Below are 13,361 nucleotides of genomic sequence, written 5' to 3' on the forward strand. Positions count from 1 at the left end.
TTTGCCTAATCATTGCACTTATCATTGGAAATAACCATTATAAAATAGAATACACAAAGGCAGACGACCAGTTATATGCTCTTCAATTTAAGAATCGTAGCAAAATATTAAAAAATGATCAATTATGATATTTAATGATTATATGGTTGTATAAAATAAAGAAGGAATAAAATGTAAAATCATTGATGAACTGATTAATGAGCTCTAAAGAATTTTGAAGATAAAAATTATCAGTGATATAAATAGATTGTTAACAGTGAGGCCTTCTCTCGATAAAGTTATTTCGATCTTTTTTGATAAGATTAATCTTTTTTTCTACAGCCTATCAATAAAATGATAACCATCTAAATATTCTTTGTACTTATTATTGCAAACTGAATTACAAAATAGCAGTGAAGAAATGGCATACAATCACTAATAACTTCTGCAACAATTATTGAAGCCTTTATAGTACTGCCTTCCTTAAAATTGCTGTAAAGAGGTAGTCCTGATACAATCATGGTAATATAAAATAATCAGGTTGCGCTAGTGAAATGAAAAATTTAATCTTACATCATTTTTTTTTTTGTCAAATTGATGACATCCGGGTGTTACAGTAATTATTGTGTAATGAAAGATAAATTTTTACACATTGCAACAATGTGATAAGGTGAAAATATCATAAGACTTCGTTTTTCATTAGCAAACAAAAAATATTAAACCAAATGCGCAAAGCGATGCAATTTTGAGAAATTACATCTAATCTTCAACCTTTTCGTCTTCCATTACTTGCTTTTTATTATGCCTAGATAATACAGAATGATAAATTTGTTCCTAATTTTTGTCCTTACCCAATTTCATTTATCATATTACTTTTATTTATCACTTGAGTTTACAAGTGATAAATGAATTAATCATATCTGTTATTTTATTATAATTTCAAACATTTCTAGTAGTTACCATTTTTTATTTATTAAATTAATACAACAAATGCGTAGTAAATTACACAAAATTTCATTAATAAAATTAAAAATGGCTATGTTTTAATTGTTGTATAATATATATGCAAAATCACTCGCATGTTTTGTTTGCAACCTACCATTGAATTATCACTGTATTGAACTTATATCATTTAATCTATTATCACCAACATGAGAATGCTAACTTTTTCGAATAAAGCCATGTTTGCCATTTGTGAAAAAAATTGAGATTAATTATTTAAACTGTACTTGATTTGCATACTCGCTTTCTTTTTCTTCTGCTTTATCAATATTCGCTGCATGTTTTCACTAAAAGTTAACATTATACTCTCCAATATTAAGCATAAATTCTATTCCAAAATTTATACTGCGATAAATATAATCAACGAAACTTTGTTTTGGTATTAATATTCCATAATATTTGATAGAACACTTTTTTAATTGCATAATTACATTTTAATCATAACCGTACCGTTTAGGGTAAACAATTGATTCTTAAATTCTTGAGAGAAAATATGGATAATAAATATATATTGGTTTGGAAAAATATAGATGCTGAGACAGTTTCAATTCTTGAAATTTTTTCTTGTTACTGACTTATCTTTGCATGTCGTTTCAAATGTCGTTTATCCCTAGAAAACTTTTCTATGTATGACAGGATCACTTTTTAAAGTTCATGATGGGCATATATAACTGAGAACTCGTCATATATTTATAAGCTCATCATAATATTTATAATATATGAGTTGTTAGAATATTAATAAGGTTTAATTAATTAAAAATAGAGTGAATCCTTTGATTAGTAATTGCAATAATTTGATGGTAGTGCAATTATTCGTATCAATTATAATTTTCCGTTTGGTTGAGAAAAATCTGCTAGGAAAGATATATTCAATCTGAAAATTACTTTGCAATTATATTAGGCCAAACAAATGTTATTTGCGTTTATATTTGCATAAATTTGATCTGATGGAAATAACCTTTTAGGTATTGGTAGTAATTCAAACTGAAAGTCCATAAGATTATTATCAATATGCAAATTCTACGACAGCTCAGCCAAGGAATAAATTAAATAAACAAATATTATCTTACGTCTCATCCTTTGCACGTCGATGCATAAACCGTACCTTTCTAAATGCTGATTAAACATTATGACAAAAAATGTTTGATGAATCAAACAAAGACAGTGCAAAATTTTTCCACCTAAAAACATGATAAGAATATTGAATGATATATTTAATAAATGAAATGTGGAATTAAAAAAACGGTAATTTATTTTTACCATTATTTATTATTATTATTATCAGAAAATTATTGGCCAGTAACTTGGAGTTAAAAATTAATGGTTGAACTTCAACCAGAAACGCTGATCCTTTACATAGTTTGTCGTATTTCTACTTTCATAAATTTCTTTGTTTTTGACATTTATATAAAATTGATATGGCTTAGGAAGTAATTTAGTGAATGTTTGAAATGGCATAAAATGATCACTGTAAGATTCTCGTAAGAATCATCACAACAATTTTCGTAAGAATCATTTACTTACTTTGGCAACCCATCATTTGCATCGGGGAGATAATAGATCACTTCAGCAGAACTGTTTCAAGCAACAAATTATAAGTGGTAGATAAAATGTAGTTATCATTAACTTCAAGCATTTACATCAATCAAATTACCTTGGAGAAAGGTATTAATGGTTTTGTTTGCTAAATTGTGGGAGGAAAAGACATCACAGAAGAACGGTGAATAAACAAAAGGAAGGACTTCAGTGCTTAATTCTTATGAAATGAAAAATTCTTTATGAAATTGCAAGCATTTTCTCTACAATAGCACTAATCCATCCTTTACAAGGCTTCTTTAGTTTCTAGGTCAATTAAGAGATAATTAGCAGCATATAATAGAAATACACAAATGAATAGAAGTGTACATTATGGTACGGCAGTAGAAATATTTGATGTATGATATACAATATATATATTAGCATTAAATAACTTAAAAAATAATTCAATTCTAAAGGTTTGATGAAACGAAGGGGATAACATTACTATTACTAAGAATGGGTCTGTTACCTGGAAGAAAGAAAATCAATTTTTATTGTTCTAATCTGGAAGTAAAATAATTCAGTTCTTGTTGTTTTAATAATCTGTGATAACAATTATTTCAAAGAATATAAATAATCATGAATGATAGCAAAAATGCCTATAAGAAAGTTGCTCATTAATATCACTTAATTTGTGTTAATATCTGAATGTATAATTTATTCACTTGTAATTTGCATTGGATTTACTTCAGTTATGTTTTTCAATAGCAGCTAAAAAGTGCAAAATCTTGATTTAGTGATTTTTACAACTATAACAACATTACAATGTCAATACGAGAACCCAAAGTGTGAAAAGTTTATGACATTTCTATGGTCGTTTCCGCATGTCAGTGATATGAGGAAAAAATGTAATTTCTGCAGAGACTTTTACAAAGAAATGATAAACGTTTTGATCATGATTTTTGGGTAATAATGAAATCTTACTAGTTTTAAAATGCTAACAACTTCCTGCAATATAAAGTTTTCATTTTACGTCACTAGAAAATAAGGCAAACATCACTGTAGTTAATGCAATTAGAATACACCTATTAACTCAATAAAGTTTGTACGACCTTCAGCTAATAAGATAGCCACCGATGTGTAACTCGTGGTAATTATGGATACAACCGCATCTATCGACTTTTATCCTTCTAAAGCAGTTTAATCAGTTATGTGACATCTAATGGAATAGAGCATTGGAATATTGGTAAAAGCCAATAGGATGTATTAATACTCTTCATTGAAAGCATATATGTATAATAACGCAACAGCAGCAAGATATCCAAAAGATTAAAGAACATTCAGAAAGTAAATAACACTCATGAATATTGTATTCATATTTAGCAACACCTACCACGCATGCAACAAAGCGATAAACAAAAAATCACGTTAATATTCCACCCGTTGATATTCAACGATGCCAAATATTTTTTGTACATTTCACAAACATCACTCGATTAACTACAACAAAAAAAAAAAAAAAGAAACTGCAAATTATTCAGTTACCACATTAAATTTCTGCAAACTTGAAGTTACAGTAGAACTGTAAATAGAATTGAAAAAAATCTCAGAAGAAGGAAGGCTTTAAAACACTACTCATAAAATACCGTAAATCAGAAAAATCACCCATCTACACTTAAAACACATCCGATTTTGGAATACTCATATCTGATGACATCTCTGTATACACAATACGGTGAATGATAAAGGACTAAAAATTTCAAGAATTTTTCAGTGAACTTAATCTTATTTTTGCTTGGATAATAAAGCTTGTGAAATAATTAATTGGATTCAGCAAATATCAAAATTCAATAATAAAACAATTGATTTCAAAATCACAAAACCAAACTGATGCTAATTATACACAAAAAGCTAAGCTGACAAAATGAAAAAACACTGACAAATGCATGACATACGAAGTTGTGGTATGAGCTGCAGAGCTAAAACACCTCTATTTCTATTATATGGAATGAAAACGCTACACAGAGCAACTCCATATTCACTCACAAATTTCTATTTACTGAAAAACTTAATAGAATTAAGTAGTTTTATCTACATAACATATCTAATTTTAGAAACTATGCGAAGACGACTAATGTGATAAAAACTCTGCTTAGAGAACTTTTTATTCACAGCTCTGCTAGAAAAGAAAATTACTAAATTTCATATTTCAATATAAGATATAGATCACATGCATTGCAGCACAATGAGAATCCAAAAAAAACGGATCGGTCTTCATAGAAAATCAATGCAAAAAGTCAATCGATGCATGTTAGAAGCGGAAAAAGAATAGATATCACCCCCTCTCCCCCCGAAAACGGAATTTTGAAACTACGTAATGATAAAAGTGTACAATATAATCAAAGTATGTAGCACACAATTGTTCGCGAAACTTATCGGTGACTGGCATGTTCAAGACAAAAAAATCAAATACAGAAAATGCTTGAAATAATTGTATAACCTAACATATATGCAGTGCTGTGTTCCTTGTTCTCAGTCCTTTCCCATCTAAACATTTCAAAAAATAGTATTTGCAGAGATACGCACCATAGGCATCTGATAAAAAAAAATAAAGATAAATACCTAGTGAGAAAGATACTAAAACAGAATTAAAAATAACATGTTATATGAACTAACCAGACATTGTAGTGAAGAAAGGGAACCACAATGAAGTTATCCAGAGAAAATAGTAGTAAAAACCTCGGGACCGATTTTTAAAATGAAAAGAACGCAATAATAAATGAATAATAAAATAACAATTGGAAAAGTAAATAACTTCACAATCACTAGCTAAGCAATTAAAAAATTATGAAAACATAAATTTTTTTATTACGGAGATGAAAAAAATGTTATAAAGATTAGTCACTATTCTCTTTCGTAATGCCTTAATAAATACAAATTGTTATATGTAAGAGGAAGTATAATTATCTATTAAAGGAGAACCTGAAATGTCTCACAGTTACCCAAAATGTACAACTTCTGACAATAATGAGAGAACAAGGATACACCAACATTATGAATTTACATTGTGGGCACTGAGACTTTCATGAATACGTACTGCATCAGTGAACTTCAGAGGTCTCGAATTATCGATCAGTTGCCCACCATTCTCGACAAACCGAAAACCAGTAGCAGGATCTGAATTAACATTAGCAAATACACTTTCCGAACGAATTATTTCGAAATCACTTAGGGTAGCCGGTGATGTAACTGATTTCTTGTCATTAGTGGTTACTGCAGTCATCTTAGTATCATTTGTGCTGCATTGAATAGCAATCCTATTGTGTGCTGAACGCATTGATTCTTCCACAGCTGCCTGAAATTATTTAGCGATTTAATCAAAAGTGCAACGCTATAAACTTTTGCATAGAAAAATAACACAGTTAATATTTCAAAACGTAACTGCCTATTAAACAATAGCTGACCATCGAAATACTATCAAGAATCTTGCAGTAATTAGATAATGTCTACAAGAGAAACTGGTAAAGATTTAAAGCAAAATGTATGCTCAAACAAAATGTTATAAGAAAATTTTGAGCAGAAAATCTTCTGCTCAGATCCTCTCGGGGGCGGATGGAACTATGAAGTTATTATACTTACATGATATATAGCACTTTGACGGCGGAAACTTTTATTATCCTGCTCGTCGAATAAATTACATTTAGATCCCTTTTCTGGAATGTCCTTGCGAAATGAATGGCCTACCGAAATTGCAGTGCCAACAGACTGATCATCTTCTGGAACTTGCCGCATCTAAAGTTTCCAATTATAAGCAACATAAATGACGATGTATATATCAAACGCATTTAACATTCATAAATGTTCAATCATGTTTATAAATAATGAATAAGAAAAACATACCCTAATAAGTCCACCTCCTCTAGAGAAAGAATTTTTGTCAGGAACATATACCACAGACGGCATACCATCTAGAAAACCTTTTTTACCTTTTCGACTTTCCTTTGCTGATATTGTCTCGAAGCTGAAATTTTGCAGTCAGTAGTCTGACGAGTTCCTCATGGAAAATAACTTCATCAAAAAGTGAAAACACCATAATAAATAAGATTTTCTGTTAAAATTGTACTTACAACCCAACCTCATTAACTGAAGACGGTAGAAATATACGAGTGCACATATATGTGCAAACATTCAGCTTAAATAAATGAGTTATTCTCAGATATTTTATCTTTGTTCTAGTGGTGAAAAAAAAAAGCACATACGAAGGATATTGACTTGCACATAAAGTACGGCGAACATTGCCCCAGCAACCAACTGTAAATGGATTGTACCCCGATCGAAATTTCCCCGTTACCTAAAAATATTCTATGTTAAAGAAAATAAGTATGAAAATTTGTGGAAAATGTGGAACAAAGTAATAAGAGCTGAAACCTGTTCATTGGTTGTGCGGCCACGAACAACTAAAACAACATGGAAACCGGTCAAGCCAACAACAGGTACCGCCAGCAACACACAAAGTGCCATTAAAACAATTGAACACATATTTGGCCTTGTTAGCAAATCCGCCCTGGAACAAACACTTAGAAAGTACAAAGCTATAGTATTATCCAAGGAGCATGTTCCAAAATCCACTCAAAAGAATGGATTAGTCCATAACTTTAAAAAAAAATAAAGGAAATATTGTAAGTTAGTGCTTTTTGAAACAACTATAGAACAAACCTGTTCAAAACTGTGTAACTCAGCGCCAACGAGAAAACACAAATCATATGCAGACTAAGAAAAAACAAAAATAAGAAGAAATAACGATAGTTGCGTCGACCAACGCAATTGTGTACCCATGGACAATGATGATCAAAAGCATCTATGCATCTGAAAATAGTTGTAGCAAGAACAATGCTACATTTTTAAAAAATTCTTTATTTCTTATGTGTCACTTGCTTCTGCTTCTTATTGATAAAGACCATTAATAAGCAAAATTAAAGGAACTAGGTTTAATATCGAGTACAACAAGATTCTATCTAGTAAAGTATACAGTTTCCCGGTAGTAAAAATGTTGGGTCCTCAAAAACACTGTGAATTTTGAAGTAAGAATGTAACTAGAGGAAATTTTTGCAAACCAATTAATTTTCACCTTGGAAAAAAATATGAAAAAAGAAAGCGAATTTAGCATAGCATTATTTAGCATTACTGTAATGAAATGACCTTAGAGCTTTACAAGAAAAAAGAAAGAAAAAAAATAAGCAAAACATAAGCCAACTTGCCGATTACAAACCGAGCAATGTGACGCTCTCGGTGGCCGATAGAATTTACATGTAACACACCATTTCATACGAACCGTGATACCATTGATCTCCACGTTTTTATAAAGCGGTGAACGAAAGTCGTCCAACTGCGTTTCTTCCGCAGCACTTGCTATAGCGATGGATCATTTTTGAATAAGAAACTATTGACATCTCACGAGCAACCCAACTAGAGATACTTGAACGAAAATATTGAAACTATTCTGAACAATATAACATCAAAACTCTTATGGTCATTAAATGCAGATGTCTAAGACCAGTACAACTGTATGTGTTATGTCTGGTTTTCCTGAAACAGACTACTGTCAAACTACTCTACTAAGCCTTTATGCTTATACTATTCGACTATTATCCAGAAAAAAAAAAAAACAATTCCTGAACGACTTAGAACACTACTAAATAAAATGATTCAGTAAAATGAATCGGTGAAGTTTTATGATTTTACTTAGTAGTGACTGTTGCAATATTTCTATTTCTTATGTCTTTATACTAAATTCATTGTTAACGTTAACGAAGTGAACCAACCAAGAGGATGAACGCCAGGATCCATAGTGGTTGCCATAAACAAATTGGACATTACAAAAAGAAACAGAATAGCATCGACAGCACACATAACATAGCCCCAAGCCGAGAATTGTAAAACTATTGCCGGTGCGAGCAGATAGAAAAAACATCCTGTGCAAACGATTATTAACGACCAAGCTACTGTTGCAGGCAATGCCTGTGACACACTTTTGCATATCTTTCGTAACGACATAGTCTTTCCCAATATCAGTTACACTCGCAAACACTGGAACAAAAACAAAAACTTCACACTTACGATACTTAAAAACACTACAAAGACTATTTCAGACAGGATATTGAGTTCAATATAACTAAATCATCTGTCTCAACACTGTTTTTAAAGTTTAAAAAATATCAAAGTTATAAATATTTTAAAGTTATTCTGTTACATTGACAACAAAGTATTCATGCTCCTCAATTGTGTGTGTGGATAGACTACAAACTAACAAAAGAAATAGCAAGGGTAAAAGAAGAAATGACTACCACCAAGATTTCATGCCTATAGGATAAGACAAAGATGACCACTTTTCGATGGAAGTATATAACAAACAGTCATATATAAACAAGAAGTAAATCTCAACTTATTACCATTATTGCCACGGTAAGCATCATATTTATTGCTTGATTCATATTATTTGTTTCTTACGGAATTTCTAGACTTACCTAAAAAAAGATTAAAGGAAGATTCACAAACATTAAACATGAATATAAGTATAAATATTCTTCGACAGTTTACCTCTTAGCAAACAAGCTAACAATCAGTACATATCCTCCATCCCCCATGATCCCCACGTTTCATATTCTGTTGTGAGTCCAATTCGCCCATTGTAACAATAGACACGCCTGTGAAAAATAAGTTGTTAATATATAAAAGTATTATAAAACGAAGGACATATTATAAACGAATTTTTTGCGCTGTTACACAAAAGAGAATTTTATACCATTCTACAATAAAGAATCGAAGTTTTGATATGTCGCATAAGCACCAGGATATCCCAGAACACCTCATCAACACAGCAAACTCATCATCTCTGGCAATGCCACACAACAGAAAAATCGGAAAACAGAAGGACGGATTAACCATCGAAACGTTTGCTATTGATGGCAGAAAAGGATTCCATAACTACTTGTGACAGTAGCAGCTTCATTTCTGTTTGTTTTGAAGTTGGTCAAAGGATGGAACCTACAAGTGTGCAGTCATTTATGAGTGAAAGAAATAGGAATTGGTACATCGAGCTAGTCAATGTCACCCTGGGCTTGTTAATGTCATCTTGAGGTTGTCATTGTCACCTTAAGCTCGTCAATGTTATCTTGAACTTATTGTCAATTTTAGCTTGTCAACAAAATGCTCGCTTCTACCCATTTTACTTCCACATATGCATTATTTGAAGAAATGAAGGAATTCAGCACGACTGTAACTTCATCGATCTCTTTGAAAAGCAATAAATATAGCGGTACGTACATTTTATCAATACTTCAAAGATTTTCACAAATGATATGCTTTTGTTATCAGTCTTCTTTCTTATCACTATATCTTCTCCATTCGTTTCACATTCTATATTTTCTCTCCAATAATCATGATTGTAATGATCAGGTAATCTTGTACATGACTTCTTCTTGCGGCTTTATTGCATTGCTTCTATCATGCTTAGATGATAGCTTACAATGCTAAATTTGAAAATATGCGAAGACAACATGGAGTAGATCTCTGATGATGTGATAATTACGGCTAAAATATCTGAGATTTTTTCTAAGCTTTTATTAATTGGAATGTTCCTTTACTTTTGCTTACTTCAGAATCTTTCCTTCACAACTATTGTTGTTACCTTACATCTCATAGCAGTAATAAAATTTCAACCGAATGATCATTGAAATAAATTATTTTCTCCTCTACTATCTTTCCTCTTAATTTCATTTTTTTTTTTTCTTCTGTACAATTTCTGCTCAGTGTATTATCTTCCTTAACATAAAATTCTTTTAGCATTAAATTTGATTCAAACTTTCATGCAGCAAATTATGATTGCTATTTTATCGTAATGCAATAGTATCATAATGTTGTTTTTATCTTCAACTCATTTTCTCAATTTGTGTCACATATCTTGTCAACTGTAACGTTCTTTTATCATAACGCTTCTTCTGGATTGCATTCAAATGCTTTCACATAGAAAACGTGTTTTTCTTTTGCTGTCTCATTTCCTCTTTTGACATCGAATTCTAAAGTCTATTATTACTCCCAGTTCATCCTTTTCTAAAACAAACCTGTTTGAAATAATTTTTCAGTTTATTTCTTTCTCCAAAAATTTTATTAATAGATTTGTCAATTTAAAAGGAGTCAATTAACAAATAGATGTGAAATTAGAAATTAAAAATACTCTAATCAAAAATCTTCAAATAGCACTAATACATAGCTGTTACTGTCATTGTAATCATGTCATCCTTTTAGAAAGCAATTTGCAGAAAAAATGCATTATTAATTTGTCGTCAAACCTGTTCATTTTTAAACTTACAACTCTAGAGTTTTCCTTCCAATTCGGATGATAAATACGTGACGCAATGTTTCCTCATACAACTTCGTTTTCTTAAACATTCATTAATCCATTTCGATCAGTATTTTTCCTTTCATTTGTAGGGAAAAAATTTAGGCTCAAGTGATCTTTTGAATGTATTATAAAAGTAGAGTGAAATATTTGTATAGGAATAATCGAAGATGAAATTTGAAACTACAATCTTAAAGCATATCTCTTCAAGCATTTGTCCAAATGTCAGCTTCGTCTTTACCTCGGATATGATCACATTGGTTGGATATAATCGCGCGAAATTAAATGCATCGGTCACTCATCCAACGTTGATAGTCATCTGTAACGTATTGTTGTATTCGATGACAAATGTAACAAAAGCGAAAATATATTTGGCCTCGAATAGAAATATCGGAGAAAGAATAAAAGCATGATAATTCAGAAGTTCTGAAAAAAAAATGTTAGGACGACATTTTTGCAATGATTTTGAAATACTACTTTTATTTTCCACCTATCATAAAATAGTGATACTTATAGGAAGTATTGAAACATTTCAAAATGGTGAAAATAGGCATTTGCCAATAAAATTTCTTTATTTTTGTAAGAAAAATATTAAAAGATTATTGCAGCATTGATTCCTACTTGAACAGTTTACCCTTCTAATCTAATAGTTTATCTTTCATAGTGACGTGTCGCACCTTCCATGCATAACTTCAGAATTGAAAATAATTGCAATTCATCACCTCATTTTTCTTAATTAATTTACTATATTCGTTTGTAACGTGTTTTTTCCCATGAATCCATTCCATTTCAATGTATGCGTATGTATGTATGTGTGTGTGTGTGTGTGTTTGTCTGCCTGTATGTGTATGTGTGCACATGTATTAGTTGAGTTGTGGTGATTTTCGTCCCTTTAAAACAATAAAAAAAGAACCCTCAGAAAGAAAAAAATGTATCGACGAATGTCGAAGGTTAAATGAAGAAATAATTTGTGTTCTAATGTAACAAAAAGAGGACACTGCTGTTTGAAATATATTCCATTTTGAAGGTCATTGATGAGTGAAAGTGATGGTTACCAGGTTTGAAATTAGCAAAAATCTTGCCTTAATTTTGGGTATAGCTTTCCGGTATACTGAAATATCTTGTCACTTTTTCCTTTTTTTTCTTTTCATTATCCAAGTTGTAGAAAATAGTTTTGAGTAATACATTAAATGCAAATTAGTGATTGAGAGGTTGAAAAGAAAAGACCGCCACAATGAAATTAGTAGATCTTAATGGGTTTGATTTTGTTTGATTGAGAAAGGTTCACTAATTTGAAAAAAGCGAGATACGATGAGCAATTTGTACTCATCGATGTATCATAATTGGACTACTGGATTTAGTAAGTTAAAAAAAAGTAATTAAGCTTTTTAAAAAAAACGAGATGATAAGTCTCGGAAATAATCTATACGCATACTATCTCCTTACTAAAAATAAAAATGATAATTAGCCAAGAAGTTGATCAACAATTACTGAAGCTTAATTTACAAATCAGAAAAAAAAAAACTGTTAAGTTGATGACTGAACATTCTATTTTGATACTATCGTTTATGTAATGAAGGTTAAAGGCTGGTAACAATGAAATATTTGCATGAAATTGAATTGTGTTAATTACCATAAACATACACGGATACACACGTGCACACAGGTATAAGTGCTTTACAGCAAAGTGCTTTATGTTCACAAGTTAAATTAGATTAATATAATATAGGTTAAAATAATAAACTAATGTAAATTAGATTGAACAAAAGATAAGCTTTACTGTGATACTGGAATAGACAAACACGGTCATATGTGCACATACAAGGCACAAACAGATTTTTACTAATACAAAAGTGAGCCTGGATAATAATTATGTCAGGGAAAGATTTATTAAAGATGTGCTATTACCGGAAAGTGGGTGGAGCGGGCAGAACAGAACAATATTTACATGATTCTGTTCACTTGTATAAAGGCAGACATAAATAAACAAGTTGACATGATGCACGCTATATGAAAAAGTTTACAAAATTTATCTACCATAGGTAGGGTATGACATATATCTGTTGTGAATATTGCTGGTTGCAACTGAGTTCAGTTGAGGTATCCTTAAAAGTGTCGTTGTTGTCGTTGTCATTTCGCTGTCGTTATAGTCGTCATCACCGTTGTCGTTGGAATGGTCACTCTTTTAATGCAACAGTATGTGTAGTGGTTCTTTTTCTGAAATACTGCTCATTGCTACTTGTTTCAAATTAATCATATCAGTTTAAACTTCTAATGTTTAAAAGAAAAATGATTTTTTGAAATATTTCATTCTTTACGATCAAGAAGTAATTGAGAATCAAAATTAATTTGTTTCAAAAATTGAATTTACAGAAATGCTAGCAATGATTGTAATCTTTTGATATTTCGCACTAGTAAAATAATAGCAACGACGATAAAGCAAAAACAGATATTGTTTGGTATT

At 30.8% G+C, this 13,361-nt stretch overlaps 2 protein-coding genes across 3 annotated transcripts; both read right to left on the reverse strand.

Annotated features, from left to right (window-relative positions):
- Window positions 1–1,803: 1,803 nt before the first annotated feature.
- Bm14278 (Uncharacterized protein) lies at window positions 1,804–2,163 on the reverse strand (the record flags this gene model as incomplete). Its single annotated transcript, XM_043076680.1, has 2 exons — window positions 1,804–1,855; window positions 2,087–2,163. Coding segments are annotated over 2 exons (129 nt in total), but the record flags the coding sequence as incomplete, so codon positions are not given.
- A 3,388-nt stretch (window positions 2,164–5,551) lies between these two features.
- On the reverse strand, window positions 5,552–8,553 carry Bma-dhhc-8 (the record flags this gene model as incomplete). 2 transcript variants are annotated; one of them, XM_001899640.1, is made up of 8 exons in its annotated part: window positions 5,552–5,854; window positions 6,139–6,291; window positions 6,400–6,520; window positions 6,759–6,850; window positions 6,928–7,063; window positions 7,216–7,365; window positions 7,758–7,908; window positions 8,322–8,553. In XM_001899640.1, the coding sequence occupies 8 exons, from the start codon at window positions 8,551–8,553 to the stop codon at window positions 5,552–5,554; spliced, it is 1,338 nt and encodes a 445-aa protein (XP_001899675.1). The 2 variants fall into 2 exon arrangements, with proteins under 2 accessions (XP_001899675.1, XP_042932615.1); XM_043076681.1 differs by lacking the exon at window positions 8,322–8,553 and having other exon boundaries at window positions 7,758–7,825.
- Between the last annotated feature and the right edge of the window lie 4,808 nt (window positions 8,554–13,361).

Source organism: Brugia malayi, assembly GCF_000002995.4.
Source record: "Brugia malayi strain FR3 genome assembly, contig: Bm_v4_Chr1_scaffold_001, whole genome shotgun sequence".
Lineage (NCBI taxonomy): Eukaryota > Metazoa > Nematoda > Chromadorea > Rhabditida > Onchocercidae > Brugia > Brugia malayi.